Here is a 26,735-nt window from a genome sequence, read left to right as displayed (position 1 = left end):
ATATGAGGGGCAAGCAAGATGATTCAGTCCGTAAAGGTACTTGCTGCCAAACCTGACAACCTGAGTTCTAGCCCCAGAATCCGTATGGTGGAAGGAAAGAACTGACTCTTCTAAGTTCTCCTCTAATGTCTATACATATGCCATGGCACACATGGGTACAGAGACAGGCACACAGACACACACACAAAATAAATGTAGGAAAAATTTTTAAATAGGTAGAGAACACTGGAGAAAGATACTTAGCACCTACCTCTGGCCTCCATATATATATTCCATGTGCATACACGTACATGCATACCCATACATACATGCATGGATACGCACACAAATATTTTGAAAAAACTGCATCTATACTGATCATGTATAGATTTTGTTCCATGTGATTTTTCCCCTAACAACCCAGTGTCACAACTCCTGTAGCATTTCCATCACATTAACTGTAAGTCATCTCGAAATAATTGAAAGTGTCTTAGATGTTTGCAGGTCATGTGGAAAATACCATTTAATGTAAATTGAAGACCATTGTTAAGGGACTTGAACAACTACAGTTTGGTGTTCGTGAGGGTCCTGCAGATACCCAAGGATCACTCCTTTGTCTGTCTGTCTGTGTGTGTTGCGGGGGTGGTGAGTGTATGTGTGACTGTCCGCACACATTTAAACTTTCAAGATAGAATCAACCCCACCTGCTCTGGGTCTGAAACACACCAAAACTCAATTAAGGATCTTTTTTTTTTTTTTTAATGTGTATGAATGTATAATCCTGCATGTACATAAGTGCATTCCTATCCCATGTCATGCAATGCCCATGGAGGTCAGAAGAGGGCTTCGGATCTCCTGGAACTAGAGTTACAGATGATTATTAGCCGCCATGTGGGTGTTGGGAATCAAACCCGGGTCCTCTGTGAGCGTAGCCAGTGCTCTTAACCACTGAGCCATCTCTCCGGTCCCCAGTATGGGTTTCTTACACAGATTCCACAGTGCAAATTGGCCCAGCATCTGTTCCACTTAAAGAGTCAGACCGTGTCCTTTCTTGGTCTTACCTTTGGCCTGAAGCCCTCACTAGACCCCCAGTTGTGTTTTTGTTTTGAGCCTCTGTGGGGTCTCCATATCTCAGGGCTGTTCAGCTGCTTGGTTCCTTCCAAGTGCCATACTGTTAAGGCCACATTTAGTCTAGCCCAGCCTCCGAGTTGCATCTCCTGCCTATCCTTTGTCCCACCTGCTAAAAATGAACTGTGGTGCTATTTGATTATAGCCCTCCTGGACCTCCCAATCCAGCCAACAACAGAAGTTCTAGGATTCGGACTCGGATCCACCTCCTCCCAGCACCTGCCTTTCCGCTTCTATGACCAGTGCCGCCGGGGCAGTAGTGACCCTACAGTGCAACGCTCTGTGTTTGCATCAGTGGACAAGGTACCAGGTAAGGCAGCTCCTCCTGGTGAGGGCCTAGGGTGCTTCTTCACTGGGCCTGCTGGAGACCTTCCTCTCAGAATCCAGGCTCCTGGAAGCCCCAGCTTCCTAGAACACAAGTGAAGTACATGCCTAGAACACAATCTTGGCTTTCCCTTCTCTCTTTGCCACCTGGGTTTGGTTTTCCAGAGATTTGTTAGGTATGTGGAAAAGCTTCTCAGAATAAAGACTAAGAGCTGTTTTGGAAATTTCTTAGAAATACTTGAAGGATTAGTAATGAGGGTTGTGGGAGAGAGATTTCTTCCTCTGTGTAAGATAACTCGAAGGAGTAGTGTGTGTGGTTCCTAGTACCCTGACGAGGAGAGACTCATGAGGAAGTCCTGCTGCCCACAGGCCCTCTGCTCCTTCCATCTGGGAACAGCTCTTTTCACTTCTGCCAGTGCTGTCTGCAGCCCTCCCCCCAAAGGGAAACTGAGTGAAAAGTTCGAGGACCAAAAGAATGGGTCTCCCCCTTCTTTTTCTAACACGTGGGCTTTAAGTACATGCATATGCAGCATATCCTACTCTCCCTTGAAAGAGACAATGAGGCAGCATGGGGGCCTCCTCCTGATTACAAAACTTAGAAAACAGGCCAAGCTCTCCTCCACCACTTAACCCTTCCACACTCTGGGCTTGAATTTTTATGAAATGTTCTCAAAAGTGGTTGTTGAAGTAGGACCAGAGAAGCCATAAAAACCTGCTGAGATTCAGGCCTTGTCCTAATAATCTACCTCCGTCATGATTTGGTTCACTTATTCCCCATATTCTATAGGTATATAATTTTTAAATTCCAACAATATATGATAAAATGTAAAAGAAGTCCCCTTTGCTCCAGAAGTAACCGTTGTAAACAGTTTCTTTCCACAAGGGTTTATTTGCGTGTCACAGGGTTATATTCAGGTATAAGATTCTGTAATACTATTCGTGTGATTCTATACCCGGCTCTTGATACTAAATTTGATGTCCACGATACATGTTACCACTCAGAGTTGACCTCATTCTCATTAACTGTTGTCTGATGTTCTATCATATGGATGGCCAAAGCATCTTCCATAACAATCTCATGTTGGTGGACATTTGGGTCATCTTCAGTGTTGCTCTCACAGTGTCACTGTGAAGAGTGTTGGGGTGTCTTTCTACAGTCATACCAATCTTAGTTGTCTGGGGGATAAATCTACAGCAGATCTGCTAGGTCAGAGGGGAAGGTTTTTAATACCGATATGGTCCCAGTGTGAACTAAGAACAAGTGCACCCAGTCATTATGCTGGCCTGCACCTGTGCTGGCTTTCTCTCTGAGTGGCTGAGCCTTGGCTGCTAGATGAATGGCAGCTTCATCTTCAGCTAGGAAAGTGAGATAATTCTGCCTTCTGGGTCCATAGGGCTATCTGTTAGAAGTCCTCTAGTCTTGCTTCCTGCTTTGGAGCAATGGTTGCTCAGTAAATACAAACCATGACTGAGTATAGGTCAACTAATAGAGCTTGGCCTGGAAAGAAATTCCTTCTTTGGGGCATCACACTTCTTTCAGTTCCAGACCTTACTGGTGAAGAGAAAAGCCAGGGCCTAGTTTCCTACTAATCCTTCTTGGAAGCAGGTGAGGTATGGCCAGACACAGTCAAGCACCGCCTTCTTCAGTATCTGCACCATCCCTTGTTTGCACAATCCTATACCATAGCAGTCCTCTTCCTTCCCTCCCCCACCCTGCCTGGGCTGCCAAGGCTATGAGATCATCAGGCATCATGGTGTGGCTTGGGCCTGTGCTAGTTGGCGGCAGAACCAGAATACCCCATGTCCTGCTGCCAGTCCCAGGACCAGGGAGTATGAGGCTGTGCCCATGAGATCTAGAGCACATCCCAGGGAGTTGGTAAAGGAGGTCATCCAACCCTTAGCTGGCAGGGATGGAGACATTGGCACCGCACAGATCACACACACACACACACACACACACACACACACACACACACACACACACACACACACACCCCAACCACCATGGCTTGATACCAGAGCATGTGTATGCAGAGTATGTTGGAATCACTGCTCACAGCTGGAGTAAGAGGGGGTGGGAGCTGTGGGGGGGGATGGATGGCAGCCTCTCCCCCACCACAGTACTCTGGGAGTACAGCAGCAGTTATTCAGTTTCTAGAACTCTCTTTAAGTATCCTTTCTACCTGCCCGCCTGTTGCTTCCCTCCTAGAAGATGGCCCTACAGACTTCCCATAAGATCACAAAAGCAGTAGCGTCCTCAGTATCCCCCCCCCCCCCCGCCTCATCCCTACTATCCAGCCAACTGGGTATTTCCAAAGACCTGCACCTCTCTCTCTGATCTCACTTGATCACTGAGATGCATCCCCTTATGGCCTCCCTCATCCCGGATTCCACTCTCAGCCAGCTGCAGCAACTCTCCCCTATACCCCCACTTCTTACATCAGCATTCCTCAGGTGTGGGCTCAGGACCCCTTCCCTGAGTTTTAAAAGTCCAGAGAAATCCAGGAGCTCCAGTCCCTGTGGATTACAGCTGTCAGTGTTCATGTACTAGAAGTTAAAGCTAAGAAATGCCTTTCATAGTTACTTAACAGATTCATTGCATATAAACATAAAAAGCATAGCTTTCTAGCTCTCTGTGAATAGTAACTGTCCCCCACAAAAAAAAAAAAAAAAAAAAAAAAAGCTTTGACTTTACATTTTTCATGGTCTTCTTAATGCCTAGCTGAGTAGCAAATGAGCAGACCTGCTTCAGTGCCTCTGCTGTCCAGGCTCCACAGAGTCAGACTTGGTGCCATGGGATCATGCTTTGCTTTCCTCCCTTCTTGTCCCACTTCCTGCCAGGTTGACTTGTTGTTCATCTTGGAGAAGACATTTAAATCCCAGAGGAGGACTGGGCATGATAGCTCAGTCTATAATTGCCATGTATGCACAAGGACCTAAGTTCAGTGCTGGGGAGGCAGGACAGACAGATCCTTGAGGTTCACTGGCTAGCCACCATGGTTACTTAGTAGGGTCCAGGCTGGTGAGAGATCCTGTTGCAAAAAAACAAGATTGAGGGCACCTGAACAACAGTATTTGAGGCTGCCCTCTGACCTCCACAGGCCTGTGCACACACGTGCGCTCAGTGGAAAGCACACATAAATAAATAAATCCGAAGGATCTGGTGGGTACTGCTGTCAAGGTGTTATCTTCATCAAGACAAACAGCCCAGCGGCCTTATCAACTGCCAGGCTCAGAATACCTAATAGTTCTGTGGAAGAGCCTGCTCTTCCAGGATGCCTTTGGCAGCTCCGTAAGCCAGGAGGAATGCAAAGGTGACAAGCACCAGATTCCCACTGGAAGCCAACTGAGCCACCTTAAAGCCTGGCTGGTAAACAGAGAAGAAAAACAAGCAGGCTGTGTTTAATTGTGGACATCAGCTCTAACTTCCCTGCCCCTGGGACCAGCTGTGAGGTGCTAATGCCATCTCCGTATGGTTTCTAGAAAGGAGGGTTTTAGGCCTGTTGTTCTTACTTCCAGTTATAAAATGGAGCCAACTCTCTCCTAGCAGCTCCCCAAGGCAAAAATACCCTTTCTAGAGTCACACAGGAAAGAGGCCTGCCACCCTACACAGCCTCTCCAACCCAGCCTTAGCCTCCTGTACAGACTGGCCTGGGCCAGTGAGCTATAAAAATTTGATTCCCACCCTGAGGCCATTTTTTTATTGTTGTTGTTTAAAGCAAAATTGATTGAACTGCTGAGCATTTTACAAATTATTGTCCTCTGATCTTCCCAACAACCAAAGGTTTCCCTCTGCACTGAGGAAGTGACCTGCCCAGGGTCACAGCTCAGGTGCTGAACCAAGCTTCTGTATGCCCTAAGTTTTACACAGCTGAAGTGAACCACCCTTGCCCTACTTTCAGAAATCTAAGCCTAAATACAAGTCACCTGACGCCTCCCTGATACCAGGCAAGCCTGTATTGTTATCCAGGTATATGGCAAACACTTGTGATCCCCACACTTGAGGCAGGAGGATTTGAGAGTTCAAGGCCAGCCTGGGCTACATGGAGAGACCCTGTCTCTAAAACTTTAAAATAATTTGGAGCAGAAAAAATCCTGTTTGTTTCTACAAGTATGGACTATTTTGGGAAGAATTACTGTGCCAGACATTTTCTGTTAGTTCTGTTCTCCCCACAGGTCTTGAAGCTGCATAACCACCCTACTGTAAAGTTGGTAACTGAGACCCAGACTGCATAGATCCCTCAAGTCAGGTTGAGCCTATACCCGCAGTTCTTGTCTCCAAGCCCCATTTGCTTTGAGGCTGCCTTTGGTAGTGACTGAGCCAACTCGCATGGTTTTGCTGCCAGGCTTAGAATATCATAAGTTGTAGGACAGATTGTTTTTAGAGAGGAGCCTTACATTTGGCCATGGCCTAGACAGAGTATACCCATCCCCTTAGTCTGTACCCAACCCATGCATAGCCCCAAATCTTTGTGTTCTAAAACCTGCCACCAGGGACTCAAGAATAGACTTGCAAAGCCACAGTTCTGAAAGATACTGTCTCCAGACCAACATTTCTAGACCAGGTTAGAGAGGCTCCCTTGCACCACAGTTTCCTTGGCCTGCTCCATGAAAAAAGTGGAAATGACCCCTGAATTAGCCTCAACAAACACAGCAGCAATTAAACTCTAATACTCATCAGATTGGGCCTGGGGAGATGACTTAGTGGATAATAACGTTTGGTGTGCAAGCATTCCCACCAGAGTTCAAATCTGCAGCACCCACTTAAAAAGCCAGGTACGGCTGCACATATCCATATGCTACAAGTTAGCTTAGGTAGGTAGGTAGTTAGGGCAAAGGTCAGAAGGAAAAACATTCCCACTTAACTTATGGAATGTGTCAAAAAAAAAAAAAAGGCCATGCACCAAAATTAAGACTACCAAGCCTAGGGACTGGAGAGATGGCTCAGCTTTTAAGAGCACAGGCTGCTCTTGCAGAGGATCCAGGTTCAGTTCCCAGCACTCATGTGGCAGCTAACAGCTACCTAGAACTCCAATTCCAAGGGACCCAATACCCTCTTCTGACCTCCTCAGGCATTACTTGACATAGGTGCACTTACACGCATGCAGGCAAAACACGCACAAAATAAATCCAAAAATTAAACTACCAGCCTGACCAGGCATCAGTCAGACAAGGATATGTGTTTTCAATATCTCTTTCCTTGCTGGGGCCATAGGAGCCAAAGGATAAAGTATGTGAAGAAGAGATCAAAGGAGAGAAAGACCTTGGGACCCTCTAAAAGAATCAGTCCAGAACTCACTTGGTGGTCGTCTACCAGCTCTGGAGATCCTAACCCACAGGGTGTTTTTAGCACTTGCTTTTTTTTTTTTTTTTTTTTTCCGTCTTTTTGAGACAGGGTTTCCCTATAACCCTAGCTGGCCTGGAACTCACTATGTAGACCCAGCTGGCCTGGAATTCACAGAGATCCACCTGTTTCTGCCTCCCCGGTGCTGGGATTAAAGGCATGTGCCACCACTCCTGGCTAGCACTTGTTCTTTATTCTGCCTCAGTAACAACCTGCTTCATACCTTTCTGAGTCTTTACTTCATTCCTCCCTGGGCATTCAGTTCTTTTTCTACCTCTGGGAAAGACCCAGAGTCCAGGGCAACCAGCCCTCAGCTCTGACCCCCAAGTCACATAACCCCAGCCTTGTGGGAGGAGACACGTGAATCCCAAGAGCTCCTTAACAAGTCAGCCTAGCCAAAACAATGAGCTCCTGTTTCTGTGAGAGCCCCTGTCTCAAGGCAATAAGGCAGAAAGGGATAGAGGAGCATATTTCATGTCCTACGCTGGCCTCCATATGCACGTACATGGTGTGCAGACATGTATTCTCATGCATACACCACAAAAAGATCAAATCAGGGTCCAGGGACCAGATCCCACCAAGAAGTCAGCCCAGGAATTCCCTGCTTGCCAGGCCTCTTTTCAGGGTACCAAAGCAGCCATGAGGAAAACACTTCAGAGGTTCAGGAATGGAGAGACTGGAGGGAGCCACATTTTCAAATGAGGGCCTGCAATGTTCTACACATGGACTATGTCCCCCAACGGCACTTACTCTTTGTACAGCCTTGTCTTATGACACCATGGCCCAGCCACCCAGCAGAGCAGCCCCAGGCCTTGATGCCTGTTCCTGGGAGGTATGGGGAGGGAGGAGCTGAGTTCCCAAGAATTGAGAGTTACTTCATCGCTCAAGGGTATGACCTACCTCAGACCTTCCTAGTGATTTTGTGCCCAGGAGCCTTCTGCTTAGGACAGTGTGTCAGATGTGAAAGACACTCCCTGAACCCATGCAGGAGGTGTGGGAAGAGACCCAAACCCTATAGTCCACCCCATTTCAACTCGGCTCTACCTGGGAATGTTCAGTAGGCTCCAGGCAAGCCTCTCTGTCAGGACAGCATTGGTGGCACAGCAAGTGACTGTGATTTACCATATATCCTACATGGCCTTAAGCCAGTGAGTTCGCCCCTCTAGGCCTCAGTTCATCAGTTCAATTTTTTTAAATGGAAGAATGTAAAATAGTGTGAGTGTGCTTACCACTGCTAAAATGGCTCACATGGGAAAATTTATATAGTGTGTATATTTATACATATGTATGTACATATATACATACATACATACATACATACATACACAACTGAAAAAACAAGACAGGTGAAAATGTTACCTATTTCCTTAAGCTCTCATGTATCAAGAGTTCATCTACCATGTGCCTAGAACACATACATCTATGTGCCTATCACAGCCTATAACAAAGGTGCTCTGCTCTCCATGTTTGCTGTTGTTAAGGGCTGGCCCTTGGGCGTCTGAATGGCAAGTCTTCTTCCTGATTGTGAACTTAGTTTTACAAACAAACCTGATCATCTCATAGCCTCTCTGCAGTAAATAACACCACCACTACATATGTGGTATTTCATCACAGGATAAAAATCTCATGTATGAGGCTGGAGATGTGGCTTAGCTGGTAGGGTGCATGCCTAGCATGCACAAAACTCTGGGCCCATCCCCAGCACCACACAAACCAAATGTGGTAGCACACGCCTGTAATCCCATCATTCAAGAAGGTAGAGGCAGGAGGATCCAGAATTCAAGGTCATCTTCAACTGCATAGTTCAAGGCCAGCCTGTGCAACATGAACCCCTACCTTGAAAAAACAAGTATCATTTATAAATGCCAACTTTGTGCTAGGCACTAGGATGCTTATGCAAAATAAGGAGAAAAATAAAAATGTAGTATAAAGGTTAATATTATCAACTTGACAGAATTTAGAATCATCTAGGAAGAAATCCTCTGGGTGCACTTAAGAGGGAATAGCTAGATTAGATTAGCCTCTGGCCATGCCTAGGAGGGATTGTCTACACTAGGTTAACTGGGGTGGAAAGACTGTGGGTAGCACCATTCCATGACCTGAGGTTCTGGACTGAATAAAAAGGAGAAAGCAAACTGAGCACCAGCAGTCATCATTCCTGCTTCCCGACTGTGACTGCCTCTCACGCATGCCACCATGACTCCCCCACTGTGCTGAACTTGTACCTTCAAACCATGTGCCAATATGTGCTTTCTCCCTTAAATTGCTTTTGCCTGTTTTTTGTTTTTTTTTTTGGCGGGGGGGGGGGGTGAGTTTTTTTGTTTGGTCTTTTTGAGGCAGGGTCTCCCCATAGCCCCAGCTGGCCTCAACTCACTTTGTAGAACAGGCTGACCTTGAACTCACAGAGATCTGCCTGCCTCTGCCTCTCAAGTGCTGGGATTAAAGGTGTGTATTACCACGCCCAGCTTTTACCTGGATATTTTATTACAGCAACAGGAAAAATAGCTAAGACGTGGTTTTATCCATCCCACTTGTCCAGCTGGGCACCAAGGCTCAGCTGCCCAGAGGCCCAGTAGGGCCTGCTGCTTCTAGTCTGTTGACTTCCTAGGAAGCGCTTGGCCTCCAGCTCTTTGTTCTTTCCTTTCCTGCTAAATTGGTTTGCTGGCTCTGCAGAACTTCTGAAGTAAAGTGTCCTTTTGTTGTGGCTTTCTCAGCATGGTAACCTCACAGGTGACAGTTGGGCCTCAGGTGTCAAGTTCCACATACACTCTAGCCTCCTGGATAACAATGTCCTCATAAACCTTGTGGAGAGTCAGGTGGCAAAAAGAGTCAGCACTGATAGAATGAGCTTTCCCTAGGCACCCCTGGCACCCTTAGTAAGCTGGAAAATGTCCTGAACTAGCTGACATGCACAAAATCCTGGACTTCATGGAAAAATGTGAGGGGTTTGTTTTGGGTTTTTTTCCAAATTCCTAGCTGGAAGCGCAAGGAAATGCCAATCAAATCAGAACACCACCCAGGCTGGCAGATTCTGTGACTGTGACTGACTATTCAGGGTCCCCCCTCTCTGGCCTGTCCACCACTCCCAGCAAAGAGCAGGTACAGAATCTACCCTGAGCTCCATCCCCACCCCGTCCAGCAAAAGGACCTTTGAGATGGTCAGCAGGATCACCCACCAGAAGCTAGACTCAGCTGCTTGAAGACTACCACCACCAAACACCTGTTCTGCACAGGTACACGTCACTGTGCTGTCCCCACAGCTGAGCCATGGCATTAGGTGACTGCAGCTCATGCCCTAGAGTCAGGCCCCACATTCCAGTCCAAAGCTGCCCAAAAATGCTATGAAAGGGGCAAGAAGTTCTATAGAGTCCTGAGCGTCCTCTTCTGAGGCAGGAGCTCAGCTGCACTAGCACTCTACAACGTGCTTCCACTGACCGAAATTGTAACAAGGAGGGAGCCAGCTCGGGTAGAAAGCAGCACACAGGGCCTTGAGCTCAGTGGGTGAGCAGCACGCCCACCCTCATGTCCTGCCTCCTCCAGGCAGCTCCCAGGTGCTCACAGGGGTTCTGGCTAGGGCTCTTGGATTTTGCCAGCCATACTGTGGCACCAGTAGAGCCCACTTGTGAGCATAGGCTCTGTTAGAGCCACCAAAGGTGTCTGCTGAGATGTTGGCTCTCCATGTAGCATATGTGCACCTAGGCCTTCTGCAGCCTCTTGTAAGCATGTCATGCCATGGCAGCCCCATGGGAAGGGGACATAGAAATGGGTGACTGTCATACCTAAAATACTGGACACAAGAGACTCATGTGCTGGGGCACAGGGAGAACAGAAAAGGGACATAAGGGTCTGAACAACCTCTGGGAGTATTTAGTCAGGAGTGAGTATCTAAGCTTATTGCTCCTGCTCAATGGGGGCGAAGAATGGAGATAGCAGTATGGGGCCACTATGGTTTCCAGTATCTGGGCAGAGAGGGATATGCCCTGGCCTGGTACGGGCAGTGGCAGATTGGGATGCAGCTTCCTGGTTTGACAGATCTCACTCATCCTTGTTACGCTGCTAGTCCTGCTCACTTTGTAGCACCTCCATGTTAGCAGGGCACCAATTGGTAAGCAATGACTTCTCATGGGAGCAAGGTCCCAGCCAGTCATGCAACCAGAAAGCTGTCATACTTTGCTCAGAATTCAGTCCCCTACCAGCCATTCTAAGGTAGAAACATCTGAAAGGCTTAGCCCCATTGGAGAGATGGTGACACCAGGCTTACCAGCATTGCCAGCAATAGATAGTGTCTCTACCACCCCTTAACAGTGACCCTGGGAGAGAGGTGCCTTGCTCTTCTCTTTGAGTAGATGAGGAGACCAAGGCCAGAGAGGTGCAGCACCTCACTCAAAGCCACACAGCAGTATGTGGTATTGCTAAAAGCCTGCCTGAGGGGGCTGGAAAGATGGCTCAGCGGTTAAGAGCACTGACTGCTCTTGAAGAAGCTGACTTCTGTAACTCCAATTCCAGGGGATCTGACGCCCTCTTCTGACCTCCACGGGCATTGCACAACACAGGTACACTTAACATACATGAAGGCAATACACTCATATACATAAAATAATAAAAAAAATTTAAATGCTTTTTTACTTTTTATTTGTACAAGTGTTTTGATTGTTGGTATGTTTACTGGTATGTGTATAGTGCCCATGAAGGCTGGAAGGGGGCAACAGAGTGGGCCATGTGGATGCTAGAAATTAAACCCAGGTCCTCTGGAAGAAGAGCAAGTGCCTTAACCCCTGAGCCACCTCTCCAGCCCATTTTTGGATTTTTTTGTTTGTTTGTTTGTTTGGTCTTTTTGAGACAGGGTCTCCCTGTATCCACAGCTGGCCAGGAACTTGCTATGTAGGCCAGGCTGGCCTTGAACTCACAGAGATCTGCCTGCCTCTGCCTCCCAAGTGCTGGGATTAAAGGCGTGCACCACCACTCCCAGCATAAAATATTTTTTTAATTTATTTAAAAAAATAAAAGCATGCCTGAAACATTGGCTCCACAGCCTTCAGTGTCCAAGGAGATGCCTCAGAACAAGAGCAGAAGAAATTCTTGGTCATGCTCTAGAGGAACTGTGATTTGGCCTTACCTGCAGCCTACCATGCCTACTTCCTAACCACACCGATCCACTCCATCCCCAGTTAGGCCTGACAGAGTTGTCTAGGCTTCCTAAACCAGTGATATTCACCCAGTAGATAGACAGGTGAACAGCTTTCTCTCCTTTTTCTGCAGCCAAGCTGGTGCTTAACCAAAACTCTTTAAGATAATAGTGATGATAAAGCCTCAAACCCACAATGGCAAATACAGAAAGTTCCAAAAAGTTCTGACCATGAGTGTAATCGAGGCTTTAATGAGTGAGAGTTTAGCTCCTTGTCTTCACATCCACAAAGGGGCTTCTGTGGACACAGTGGAGTCTGTCTCTCCACTCACTCCTTCCTTCAACATTTACTGAGCTACGGTTAAGTATCAAGTGCTGAGCTTGTGTTGGTGGCTCTACCACATGGAGTTTGCCATAAGCATCATTCAAATCATTATAGCCTTAACCAGCTAGCTTCTAAGGGAGACCTGCCCTTTCTAGTGGGGATGGAGCAGGTGTATGGAGAACAGCATGTACAGTATCCTGCTGCAGAAAGTACCTGGGCACAGTGAAGGCAGGACCAGGCCCACTTGGCCCCCAAGCCTCCAGCTCTGTACCAGATGCAGCTTGTTCTGTGCACTTGGTGTCATGCCTTCCCACCCTCCTGAAGACAAATGATTGCGTGCTCATTTTGCATCTGAGGTTTCTGAGACTCAGGGTAGTTAAGTCACCTGCCTGTTGTTGCATAGCCAGTCCAGCAGAGCTAGCATTCTGACCTGGCCCAGCCTCTCTCTTTGCATTCTCATTTTCTGCTTTTGTACCAGATCCATGCTGTGCCTGAAATGGCTCAGAGACCCACCAGAAAAGCAGAAGAGCCCAAGGCACTCCAGGCATGGGTGGAGACACTGTACCTTGAGAGCATGTCTTGACCCTGACCTGCTACTCTCAATAAACCACTTGCTTGATCAGCTCCTGTCCTGCACCACTCATTGTGGCTTGGAAACCGACTCACTAAATGTTCCTAAGAGAGGCAAGGCACACTGTCGCAGAAGAGCAGGGGCCATTGGTCCCCAAGGGCATCCCTGCTGCTGGACACTGGCATTTATCTCCTGCTGCAGTTCAGCCCAGCATGGCCTTCAGCAGGCACATTTGTCTTTCCTCCAGCTGCTCCTCCATGGCGTCTTTGGAATAGAAGTTGGGTGAGCAGGCAGCCCATCAGCTTAAACTCCATGGCAGCCAAGAAAAGATACCCCTCTCTCAGCCCCAAGAGCCTTGGCCTGTCCCTATGGGCACAGGTGGCCAGAGTCACAGCTCTTTAAGAAGCATGGAGTTTTAGCCTATAGGCCTTCTTTAGCTTCAGGCCTTGTACAGGGCTAATTATTATTGTTATTATTATTGTGTGTGTGCACATGTGTTATGTGTGTGTATAGGCATGTATATCCCACAGTGCTCATGTGGACAGGAGGTCAGAAGATAACTTTCAGGAGTCAGTTCTCACCTTCCACCTTTATGTAGGTTCTAGGGATGGAACTCTGCTCATCAGGTTTACATGGCAACCACTTGTACCTGCTAAGCTATCTTACCAGTCCCAGCCAAGCTTTTGAAACATGCAAGGGGAAATTCAAACAAAACAGAAAAGTATGAGGAAGCATCAATGCTGGATTAGAGGTTTCCAGGGTCATTCTGCTGTTCATCCAGGCTTGAGAACTGGATGAAGAGGCTGTGGACTGGCCTGTTGCAAGACACTGCGTGACTGAGGGCCCGCCTTCCATGGAACTGGCACAGCTGTGGGGCTAGCTGCCTTCTCTGATGGCTAGAGATAACAGCTTAGTGAGCCTCTGTCCTGTGCAGGAGCATGCTCCCATGTGTACATAGTGTGGAAGGACCCTGGTATGGTAATGGGACACATAGAACACCCTAGGTCCAGTTTCAGGAGTGTTCACTTCCTAAAAACATGTCATGCTGTCAGCAAAATCTTTACAAGCACAGTTCTGCATCATTCTCTGTTCCAAAAACTGAGGAGAGAAAGATTCTAGAAACTTCAGCCCACAGAAGTTAATGGTGTCCTGGGAAAAGAATGCCTAAAGTACAGCAGCACCAGTCCAATCTGCACTGAGATGGTCAGCACCCAGGGCAGGGATGGTTCTAGAAGGGGCTCTTAAAGGATGGTCCAGATTAAACATGGTGTGTCAAGACAGGTGGCATGGTTAGGATAGGAAACCACATGTACATGTGGGTCCTCAGGAGGTGAAGCAGATCAGAAACAGCAGGGTAAAGCCTCATAAGAACATGGGAACTGTCCTGGATCTGTCAGAGACTCAGGGAGCCACTAGGGGCTTCAGAAGCAAGGTTAATAGTCCCACAACCCTTTGAACAGGAAAACAGTTGGCCACTGGGGCCAGCCCCAGGCCAGGCTACCCACAAGACCCAACAGCCTATACTTAGCTGGAAAGACCAGGTAGCTGAGAACATGCACAGAGCAACTGTTATCCACTCATCAGACTTGGGACTACAGCTGAGCATCCTTGCTCATGCCTGTCTGTGCCTATCTTCTGTACCTGGGAAGTGCAGCCAGAGCCTGGACTGCTCAGTACCACACCTGTCTCCCAGGCAAGAGCCCAGCTTGAAGGAGTAATAGTATATATTTTAGACTTTGTAAGATTTCTGTCACAATGAGAATCTGCCCTTCCAGCTAGAAGCAGACATAGACAGTATAAGCAAGTGAGGTGCTGAGCCCAGTAATCATGACAAAAGTGGACAGGTGGGTTTCTGTATATAGTCTCCTGACCTTGGCCAGGCCTAGGCTATGTCAGTGACTTCAAAGTCAGCCCACTGCCTCCCTCCTTGGCCCCTGAAGCCTACTCTTGGCACCATGGCAGGAAAGATCCTTTTAAGTCCAATTGTGTATCTTCTGTACTGGAAGCCACCACTGGCTCCCATCTCACTCAAAGGTGGCCATACCTGCTATTGCTAAAATTCCTTCCCAGGGGTGTGTGCAATGTCTACCCCATTTTTCTAAGGTCCCAATGACAAACCAAAGTATAATTCTACAAGAGTTCAATCTGGGGATCCAGTGAGTTTATTGGGCTTACTTACAGAGCATGGTTGAAGAGTTGTGGGTAGGAGCATGGGTGCCCCCAAAGTAGCTGCACTGGAAAGTCTTCACCCAGCATGGATGATGGCTTCAGCATAGTCTCACAAATGGGGCATGGAGCCCCCTCCCCCTTAGTTTTCCCCAACCTAGAATACTAGTATACTCTAGCCCCTCCTTAAGACCCCAGACCACATGCATTAGGACAGAATTGCATCCAAATGACTGGAAGAGATGGCCAAATACTCAGGTGAAGATCTAATGACCCTCCCATCCCCTTCTTTTATTGAGAGAACAGTAACAGCCCATAGGCCTAATAGTGATAGATTCTCAAAAGTAAGCGCAGCTGATCTCATGAAGATGACAGGACCTTGGTTCGAAGGTCCTATATAGGCTGGTCCTTCCACTCCTCAGACCCAACGCTCTCCTGCCACTGAGCATCCAGGGCAGCCCAGGGACGTCCAGTTGAACCTCTGTGTTGGGTATGCCCATGGACCTGCATTCACTCACCAGACACCACACACCTCTGCTCTCACTTCCTTAGGCCACCCTCAGCACTTACCTTCTTGGGAGGTCTTCCCTGGCCCACCTGGGGTGTCCCTGCTCTGCTCCTAGCACTACAGCCCTCCTGCCTATGTCTCTGCAGCACTTACCACTCCACATTGTCTGTTTTCTCCTTGTCTGCTGCCTTCTTCATCCCATCCCATACCATAGTTTAACTGTAAGCTCCAGAAGGCAGGCCTGGGCTTTGGGTGTTGCTGAATTTCAGCTCCTGGGCTGTCCTGGGCATAACTATTGTTTGGTAAACAATGGATAGATAGATGGATATGTGCATGCACACATGGAGAGGAAGGGAGAGAGGGAGAGACGAGGAGGGAGGGAAAGAGGGATGGGTAGATGAATGTAGAGGGAGGAGAAATGGGTGGCTGGATATAGATGGAGGGAGAGGTGGATGAATGGTAGATGGATGGGTACATGGGTGGGTCGATGTAGGAAGAAAAGGAAGCCAGCAAAGTTTTAATACTCCTTTATATGGGCCCAACAATGCCGGGGACCCAGGTGAACCAAACAGATCAGTCCCTTTGAAGCAAAGGCACTTTGGCCACCAAATGGGCTCCAGAATTGCCCACCACAATCAGTGTCCTGAGAAACTGCCCCAAGAGCTGGATAGTGTTCAGAAAAGCACTGTGACCTGAAGCTAGAGTCCAGAAGAGCTTCTAAGGAAAAGGGACAGATGCAGACAGCATATATCCCAGACAGGCCCCACATACAGGACAGCTGTTGGCACTTTGGCCAGCAGGCTGCCATATCCCCAGCTACTGAAAATGTCACTGTCCACATGACACTGTTGCTACTTTGACTGGCCAGAGAACTCCCTTTGCCATCATCCCCCTGGCCAGAGACTCAGACATGAGGTGACCGACACTGTGCCTCCCCTTCTGATTCACCAAGGCACTGGTAAGCATGGTCTGACCTGGGACGTCTTTCCATGCTGAATCCTTTGAAGGGAATGTTCCTGGGCTTGGGTCTGATTGGAAGAATGAAATATGTCATGCTTGTGCAAGAGAATGGACAGCAAAATAGATGGTGGAACGGGTAGGAAAGATACCTTACCAGCTTATTCACAGAGGGGTGAAGCACTCACAGTCCCTCACTACAAGCTATAATCAAAACCTCAATGGTAAAAATGTTCAAAAATTGATAGTGGTGGGTTGACTATCTGTGACTAAATAAACAGCAAGTAATGTGCTTTCAGCCAGCTAATGGCATGGGGTGGAAGTTACATCCTAATGAGGACCTTGTGCCAGCTGAATATAATGGCTCCTATCTGCTATTCCAGCACTCAGGCAGTGAGACAGGAGGATTACCGGGAGTCTAAAGCTAGCCTGGGCTTACATAAGCAAGACAGTGTCTGAAAATTCAAAGGAGTTGGGTCAAAACTACCATTCTAACTAACTGGGCTGTCACAAAGCCACCACTAGGCAGAACACAAGGAGCGGATTGCCTCATCTGTGTCCCACTTAGGCCACATTTTCCTTAAAGACATCCAAATGTGAAAAAATAACTTGGAATCTGCCTCACATTCCAGAATAATTCAGAAGCTTTGATGTGATCCAGACTCACCTGGCACCCTTCCTCTTCCTAAGCTTGCCTTTTTTCCATTTCTTTTTGACTGAAGAAAAATCTTCTATTCTTACTGGTAAAAGAGCTTCCTGTTCCCTTTTCTTTCCTGTAAGTCATGATAAGTGTGTACTGCATACCTTTCCAAAAGTCTCTCTTGGCTGTGGTCTGACCTCAGAAACAAGGCTTCTGGGAAGGAAAAGTATTAGCTCCACTGCTGTGAGCTTTGGGCAAAACCTCAGAAGCATGCCGCCAAGCTGGTACTGTGGATTTGGGACAGAAAACAGGTGATTATTGCCTGCTTGTTGCTCTGGAAGAAACTTTCGGGTGCTGGGAGACAGTGTGCCAGCAGCTTTATCCAACTCATGCCAATGGCTTTTAAAAGATGACACCAGTGCCACAGAGGCAGTTAGAGCTGGGTGTGTATTAGAAACCAAGGCTCAGCCAGCATGAGCACTCTACCACACTACCAGTGACTATGCTGAGTAGTCCCAGCCGACCAGCTGTTGGACTTACACTCACAGTAATATATGACACAAATAACTCAAGGGAGGAAAGATTCATTTTTCCCATGATTTTGAAGGATTTGGTCCATCACTGTGGTGGAGCAGAGCAGCTCATCATATGACAGCCAGGAAGCAGAGAGATCATGCCTAGGCAGGTGAAATGGCCCAGGGGTAAGGGCACCTGCTGCCAAGCCTGATGACCTGAGTTTAATCCTGAAACCCACATGGTGGAAGAAGGAAATGAGTCCCATACTCATGCTGTGGCATGTGCATACACACACATACATATATATGGGTAGACTTTCTCCTGTCCCCCTTTTCCATCTGAACCCCCAGACTGTGGGATGGTTTAGAGCATCTCATTTAGAGCATGTCTTCCTCATTAATCATCTCTAGAAACACCCTCACAGACACCCCCAGAATATGCCTTACTAATCTCTTAGGCACTTCTCGTTCTAGTCAAGTTGACAGTTAAGAGTAACCATCATATACCAGGGAGACCAAGATTCAAGGCTCAAGCGATAGCCACATAATCAGCATCAGAGCTGAACTTAGACTCATGTCTGTCTGTACTCATCATGGTATGATGATGTATGCTATACCCAGTATGCTGGGTATAGCAAATCTGCTCACCTTATGGTAGCAGGGGAGTGGGGACAGAGGAACAAGGACAGGATATACCCATTAAAGGTATTTCCTCCAGCCATTCCCTATCCTCCTCTAGCCCATTCAGCTATGAATTCGCCAGTGGATTAATGCAGTAATGGAGTCAAAGCCTGTCCCCTCTGAAGGCCTGCTTCTGACCACTGCTATACTGCAGACCAGGCTTTCAATCACAGGCCTTTGGGAGATCATTGATATCCATGCCTTAGCAGACCTCAAAGCCCACCTTTTCTGCTGTGCCTGTTTCTGTCCACACTCGATATTTGAACTCCTCAGAAATGCTGTCCCCTCCCGAGAGTGGCCATGAAAGCACAGTTGTCTCCCAAGATCCAGAGCAGCTCAAACGATGAGGACCAGCAGCCACCCCAAGTGTAGCTTAGGATGGGCCTCGGTGCTCTCCACATGTGACAGGTGGTGTGCTCTGAGCATAGGCCCCCAGGAACCCCAGAGGAGCCCTCTGCAGCTCGCAGGAGGCAGGATGTGCTCCTGTCCAAAGAAGTGCTCTTGCGATTATTTATTAATTGTGAAAGGGAAGAAAAAAAAATAATAGGGTTTCCTGGAAAGGGATAAAAGTTCAATATGATAAACTCCCGAAAAGCAATCAAAGGGCAGGGAGGGCAGAAAAATAAAGGACAGAGAGAGTACGAGAGATGATGAATCAGAGCTGGGCATGTTAGCCCTGGAGAAGGGGCCTTATTTCATGGTGACAGGGTGAGCGGCCAGCAGGAGCATGCCAGTGCTGAGGGTCAGGGAGGCAGCAGAGCTCAGCCCACAGAGGTCGCTGAGCCCAGGACAAGCTGACATGACAGGAACAGATGGACCATCATGTTAGTTTTTGTGCATTAATAAGCACAGAAAATTATCCATGGAAATTGCAGCTGCTAGCAAAGCTCACTCCCAAGCACCCATCACAGGAAAAGATGTGGAAGCACTTCAGTTCACGTCCCATTTCTGCCTTCTCTTGAGTTTTCTTGTTCTCATTTAAGAAAAAAAAAATTATGAGTTGCCCACAAAATAGGGGCATTGGTTTTTTTCAAAGATTAAAACAAGGGCTTGAGGACCTGAGTTCAGATCTCCAGCATCCATATAAAAAAATTGGCATGATGCCACGCATCTGTAACCTTAGCATTGGAGATGGGGGAGGGGACAGGGAGGATAGTGGAAACAGGAATATTCCCAGGACTTACAGGCCAGCCAGCCTACCCAATCCATGAGCACTGGGATCAATGAGAAACGCTGCCTCAAATAATAAGATGGAGAACCACAGAAAAACATGCCTGACATCAACCTCTGGCCTCCACACATGTTAACACATGCATAACACATGAACACACATACACTAAACTACACATAGACACTAAAGATGGGGCTGCTATTCCTCCCTAATTGCTACCCCCAAGTCCCTACCCACCACTTAGCTGACCCTCTTCCATACCCTTCTCTGTGGAGCTTCATTCTGTATGAGCACTCCAGGGCCATAAGTCCATCTCCACAGTTCTGAAATCCAAACAACTCTGAAAACCAAAATATTTTATCTAACTTTATACTTGGTGGCAAAACCTGCCCTGAACTATTTCTGGACTGGTGGTAAGAGTTCTTCATGCCACTCACTCCAAGTACACATGCTTTTTTTCACAACAGAAATTTTATGTTTGGGTTTAGCTGCCCAAGGCCCAGCTGAGGACAAAGCATAATTTGTACATATGCACTGCTTTGCTTTTTAATACCTAAAGATTATAACTTCCAGGACATGTCTGATCATGGAGGGTTCAGCATAAGGAGTTATGGACCTGTAATTATCTGATGTCTTGGTCTGCCTTTGTTTATACATTTTCACAGTCATAATTCTGTATAACTTTCTACAGCTTGCTTTTCTCAGACACTGCTATGAATTAGAAATCTGGGTTGGTGGTTACACATTGTGTGCATTCCTATTTGTGGTTATGTATTCTACAGCATGGCTACTTGAGTCTCTTGAGCCAAGCATTTCAGTTGCCCCAGATTTTCACTGTCCAGTGCCACAGGGCATCATTGAACACACCACCCTGTGCACATGTGCATTCTAAGAACAACTCTGGGGCATAAGTTCTTGCTTTTAGCAATTCTTTTGCCTTACAAAATATCTCTTCTTAAACTTGGTTTGTAATGACTGCACAGTAACCCATCATCCCTCTTCCTTGAGGCAGCCATAACAAAGTGTCACAAACTTGTCTCTGGTTTGAAGACCCAAAGTTCAAGATCAAGGTGTAAATAGGGTTGACTTCTTCATGGGGCTGGAAGAGGAATCTGGCACAAGCCTCTCTCCTGGCTTCTGGATTGCTGGTAGCCCTTGGTGTTACCAGGCGTCTGCAGCTCACATGGTGCTCTCTGTCCCTAATTGCTTGAGTTAAACAGGTTTTTACTGCAGTGACCAAATGCTTGATAGAAACATCTTGAAGGAAGAAAGACTGGTTTGGGCTCATAGTTTTACAAGTTCAAATTCATGGTCGGCTGGCTTTATTGCTTTTAGGCCCATGGTGAGGCAGAGCATCATGGCAGAAGCGCCTGATGGAAAACAGCTACTCACCTCATGGCAGCCAGGAAGCAGAAAGAGAAGACTGGGACAAGGGATAGTAACCCCAGGCAACACCCACAAGATCTACTTCCTTCAGCTGGGCCTCCCCACCTAGTTTCCATCTTGCCCCATCCCAATGCCATCCCATCATGAATCCATCAATGGCTCATCCATTGATGAGCTCAGAGCTCTTAAAATCCAGTCACTTCCAAAGCCCACCTCTGTACATTGCATTAGGGACCATGTCTGCTGCCACACAAGAGTCCAGTGGGGACATTTCAGATAGAACCACAACAGTGTATGTCTTCATGTCCAGACATCACTTTTCATTAGACGCAGTGGAACTGAACCCGGACCCACCCTAATAACCTCATATTAGTTCCATTTACAGAGTGAGACTGTCTGTAAATCATGGCCCATTCTGAGGCTTGACACTAGAACTTCCACGTGACAATTTGGAGAGGGGACACAATTACACCCCTAACAGTCTGGATCAGCCAAAATGCACTGAGTCTGCTCACATTGGCCGCCTGAGTGGTTTCCACTATTCTACAAATCACATTGTGATGGTCCTTTTTTCTAGTTACTCTACTAGAAGCCATTCCTGTGGGTTGGGGGCGGGGTTGCCAAGCCTACCTCACCTGGACCTAGGTTCTCATCACCTAACTCTGCAGAAGTGCTACCTGCTCAATCTCTGAGATGAGGCCCTCACACATGCTTGTGTGCACCTGCCAATCCAGGCCCAGGAGATCCTTCTATCAAGTCACACTTTCATATTCCTTTTCCTCCCTGCCAAGAATAGAGTCCACAGGTTAACAGCGAAATAGAAGCCATAGCTCAGAATGTCTGTGCCAAGTGTGTTCCCTTGCAACCACCCAGACAAATAGAGATTTCAGAAATACAGGGGCCTTTGGACATCAGACATTAAATCTGTCAGTGAAATCTCACTCCCAGGCATTGTGCCAACAAGACCATGGGAAAGAAGTTTTCTGATTTAGTTCAGGCTAAAGAAGCCCATGGCAGAGAAAGGCAATTAGATAGCAAGCTGTCAACCGCTTTGCAGAACAGGAGTTCTACACAATCCCTCACAGGGAGCCAACCTAGTAACTTATTAGGATAGATTCTGGGAGCTGGATTTTGGAAAGAACCTGGGAAGGCAGTTTAATCAAGAGGGACTTCAGAGGTGGAGACCCAGAGGAACCCTTCAGAGAACTAGAGGGGTTCGTTCAAGTGAAAACAAAGACCAGGACCGAGGATATTTGAGTCCTCAGAATAGGAAGCAGTATTGGTCTGCAGACACCTAACTCAGCATGGTGAGGCTCTGTGCTGAGACCAAGGCAGGATGCAGGGAAGAATAAATTTATCCTTTTAGGCAGGGCAAACATTGACCTGTTAAGAGCCCAGGAAAAAGGAGCACTGGTACCCAGCTCATCCCACAGACCAACTCAGGTCTGGGGATCATCCTCCTGGCAGGAGGATGGCAAGTTTCCAAAGGGCCCAAGGGAGGGGCCTCTCCCCATTTGTTGCCCAGGAAAGGTGCTACGTTGTTTTGTGGAAAGATCTTAGGTTATATTCTCAAAATTGCATCTTCAGAAGAGTAATTCAAGCCCAGCCTGGGTTTACTTGGTGGCTGGCCTGACATCTGCCAGCCTCTTTCTGGTTGTCTAGTAATGGAGCCAAGGACACATCTGGTGGCTTTGAGTTCCTTTCTCTCATTCCACACACTTCTTGTTTTAATATGGCTTCCTGACATTGCTTTCACCTGGACTGGGCTTAGGATCCAGCAGGGTCCCAAACAATAGAACACCGTATCACCATGACACCGCCACAGCCTCCTGACCTCCCTCTGCCACAACTCTCTTGTGTAGAAGGGAAAGAAAGTCCAACATTTGGGGCACACTAATCATTTGTGTTCAGATACCAGAAGTCACAAAGAAGCTGATACACTTCCAGGAATCCAAGGCTCAGCAAGGGCAAGAAAGAAAGAAAGAAAGAGAGAAAGAGAGAAAGAGAGAAAGAGAGAGAGAGAGAGAAGGAGAGAAGGAGAGAGAGGGAGGGAGGGAGGAAGGAGAAAGGAGGGAGGGAGAAGGAAGGAAGGAAAGAAAGAAAGAAAGAAAGAAAGAAAGAAAGAAAGAAAGAAAGAAAGAAAGAAAGAAAGAAAGAAAGAAAGAAAAAGAGAAAGAAGGGAGGGACGGAGGGACCCAAATCTCCACTCCATTCCCTTGCTGGCCCCTGGGCATCAGCATGGCATCTTGGATTCTTGGGAAGAAATGAAGTCAGTGTGCCCAGCAATGCAGATCCAGGTTAATAATGAATGCGGAGGAAGGAGAGAGGATGTTCAATATTTAAACAGTGCAGAGCACTCGGCTGCCTTGCCAGTTACTGCCCTCCGCCTGCTTCCTGGATGGTTTCTGTAAAACTGAGCACTGTCCCCCAACTCCACTGCTGGCCTCTGCCACCAGCTTCCATAAAAAAAACAGTAGCTTTGGGGGTCCTGCAAACCAGCAAGAATCCTGTTACCTTTCATAAAGAAAGGGGTGAGAGCATGGGGATGGAGTCTCTGTGGACCCAGGTCCTGGTATGGAGTTTGGGTGTTTAGGGATCATGTCTGTCCAGAGCCATCCTGAGCTCACATTCATTCCTCTTGTTGCCATCACAGCTTGGGCTTTGGTGGTCTGTCTGACTGATGAGGAAGGCTTAACAGAGGAACATAGAATTACATTTCAGAGCCAACTCTTCACGTCTGCAGACTGGATATCTGCCTTCAAAGTTGCCTGTAATGCAGAATTCTGTGAATCAATTCCTTTTTCTTCTTGACATACATTATATCAAAGGCAAAAGCATCCTTCTGTGGGGGGAGAGGAGAAGAAAAGAAAACATTTGGCCCGAGACATAATAAAATCATGCTTAAGGATGCAACAAACTTGAAGTCTCTTAGTTAAAGGAAATCAATACTTTTATGATGAAATATTAATCATCTTTAAAAAAATAAGTCAAAACTACAGATGCAGAAGAGCCAGGGTGATTTTAATGCTACAGGCATTAGCTTGGCATTTTCAAGGAAGCAGAGAGAGTAGAACCCACCAGAGCCTTTCTGAAAAGCCTCTCACAGGCCTCCTGAGCCACTGGCTCATGGGTTTTCATTCAAAAGCACACATCTCTCTCCTTGACATGCCAGGGTTACTTGCAAGCATTTCCAAGCTGCTGATTTTGGGAACTGAAGAACTGGAGAGAGGAATCTATAGAGATGTGCGTACACACATACATGCACACATGCTCGTGCATCTACTGATAGCAGGAGGCAAGGAGAAGTAGAGAATTAGGGAGAGCCACTTGTTTGTGCCCAGCCAGCTGTCCCTCCCTCCCTTGGACTACTGTGAATTACTCCAGTAGAGCCTTTTAAGACAGCCCTATCAGAATAGGCTGAACTAGATGAAGAGTGATTTTTTTGAAGGTCAATCTTGTTGAATTTGAGCAGTTTCATATATTTAAACTTAATACAACTCTCCATCAAATAAACATCAACCAGCAGACTAGTCCCAGGTGTCTTGAAAGCAGTGTAAGTTGGGACTTTACAAATCAGGGAAGGTAATTCCATTTTCTCATAAGCAGCTTTGATTGAAGTCCTCTAACCAAGCTGGGCATGGTGGGGCACATGCCTGTAATCTCAGCATTTGGAAGGCAGAGTCAGGAGGATCACTGAGTTTGAGGCCACCCTGTCTCGAAGAAAAAAAAAAGAAAGAAAAGAAGAGAAAACAACTTCCTTTAACCTTAAGACACTACTAACTTCTAATGCCTCCAGTCACACAGGTGACAAGAGGAAGGTTTCAGTGTCATTTGGTGTTGTGTTCTCAAAGGAGTCATTTCCCCTGCATCTAAGTTACAAAAAAAATGAAAAGTCCCAGTTCTTGTCTCACTGAGACCAAGTTCCAGTTCAGCAAACAGGAGTACCTGAACACTTAGCCTATACCAACTTTTCCCCTTCCCACAACCCCATAAGGTGTTATGTCATTGCCTTGATGCAGAGAAGGCATGGGCTCTCAGGAAAAGATGAGCTCCACAGCCACATTCCACAGGAGCAGCCCCAGCCCTGGGCACTCTCCTCTCCCCCATGCCCTATACCCAGGGTAGAAGCTCCAGGCCCAGAGCCAAGCTTCTGCTTTTCCTGGGGCTTCTCCCTTGCAGATGACAGAGCCACATTCTTGACTATCTTGATAGGGCTGCAGGAGCAGAAATTGGCAGTCCACTGAGCAGCAGCTGTAGGCTTCTGAAGTGTGTTCTGGGCTGATGCCTATCTCAGGCTTTTTGTGACTAAGTGCACTCCCTGATCCCATCTGACGCCCGTCTGCAGATAACATCTTCGGTTCTTTCTGTAGTGATATGTCAGGGGACGTCGTCACCTGTCAGTGACCTGACCCCAGTCAGTTAACACACACAAGACAAGAGGTTTCAATGACATGACTTGCTACAGGAGTGAACCACCCTACTCTGTAAACTCAAGTCCTGAAAAACACAAGCAGATTGAGGGGACTCCAGGAACACGGTTCCCTGCCCTGGGAGCATATTAAGTATGTGTCGGTACCACATGCTTCTTGCAAAGGTTTACAACAAACTCCTTGGCCTCTTTGTAGACTACTACCTTGTAGAATCCTTAAGGCTGGGCATCCATGTCAAAGTGAGATCCATACCAGGAGGCTGTCCTGCACCTAAGCCTAAGAGAACAGTGCAGGGCTGAAGAGAGAAGAGACTTTTCAAACAACCAGGCACTGACCACAGTCAGTCATCCTTGGCAGGGAGGCTTGTAGGTGGCCCACCCACCCATGGGTTCCTGGGTCAGGGCTTCCCTGTGCCTGAAGATGCCCCCATAGCTGTCTAACAGCCTCCCTCTCCCTGCTCTTTCAGCCTCATTCGCTTCCTCAGTAGACAGACAGGCAAGATGGCTGCTGGCGAGCTTTCTGTTGCCACCGCTGAGAGACTGTTGTGGAGCTCTGTGCTCACTCATGTACACACGGTAATGCCATCAGAAGAGGGCAGGGGCAGGGCGAAGCAAAGGCCCAGCCATCCTAGGGAGAAAGCCCAAGTCCTGGCACCCTGCAGTTTGAATAATCCGAAGGCAGATTACCTCAGAAATCCAGGCCCACATGCCGGCCAACCCTCCATGACCTGGACAGGTGCTCCTGTCCAAGGCAGGAAGGAACCACCCACATTCCTGACATCCACACAGCCCAGGTGTCCCTCAGCAGCAAAAGAGACACTTAACCCTTGGGTCTCTCCCACGGGTGGTAGCCCTCACAGCCAAGCCCTCACCCAACAGCAAAAGCCCTTCCTAAGGGCTCAACTAGAACAAGATAGCACAGGAGAAAGCAGGATACTGAAAAACCATTTTCTCTTTTCTACAGGTTTTCATGAATAGCCCTTAAAATCCAAGAGGATTTGTCCATGGATAAAGAGCTGTAGGCTAACAGATTCTACAAGTTTCCAGATATTTTTGTATGTTAGCCCTTTAAAACCAACCAGAAATAAAAGTCTTTAAGTTAAGTATTTGGAGGTGCAGTCAGTCAGTGATGGGGGTCGCCTGCGGTAAGAGACAGGAAACCCTACATGGTGGCTGCTATAGAATTTCTTTCCTTCTCCTGGTTTACAGATCTGTCCCCCTGAGGCTGGACAGGAAGTGGCTTTTTCAATGACAGGGTACAGGAAGCAAATCAGAAAGCAGAACTTGAATGTGAAGCTCTTAAAATGATATACCTGACTACCTGGGGCCCAAGCAACTACCTGGAAAGCCCCGCCCACATGTCAGTAGACCTTCATTTCTGTGGGTGTGGGTTTCTGAGGTGCTGGGTGAGCACCCAGGCCTTACCTGGCCCCTTATTTTTTTTTTATTTTCTCTCTCTCTCTCCCTCTCTCTCTCTCTCTCCCTT

At 47.4% G+C, this 26,735-nt stretch overlaps 1 protein-coding gene across 3 annotated transcripts in view; it reads left to right on the top strand.

The window, feature by feature from the left end:
* The window catches only part of Clec16a (C-type lectin domain containing 16A), a gene marked incomplete in the record, with an annotated part of 241,639 nt that overhangs the window by 191,500 nt on the left and 23,404 nt on the right, over positions 1-26,735 (top strand). For all 3 annotated transcript variants that reach the window (XM_017797361.2, XM_017797362.2, XM_008829928.3), the window contains 1 exon segment: positions 1,253-1,417. In XM_017797361.2, the coding sequence (XP_017652850.1) occupies positions 1,253-1,417 (165 nt within the window).

Source organism: Nannospalax galili, unplaced genomic scaffold (assembly GCF_000622305.1).
Source record: "Nannospalax galili isolate Female #2095 unplaced genomic scaffold, S.galili_v1.0 scaffold32, whole genome shotgun sequence".
NCBI classification, from domain to species: Eukaryota; Metazoa; Chordata; class Mammalia; order Rodentia; family Spalacidae; genus Nannospalax; species Nannospalax galili.
The sequence above is the reverse complement of the archived record's forward strand: the minus strand, read 5'-3'. Positions and strand labels throughout refer to the sequence as shown.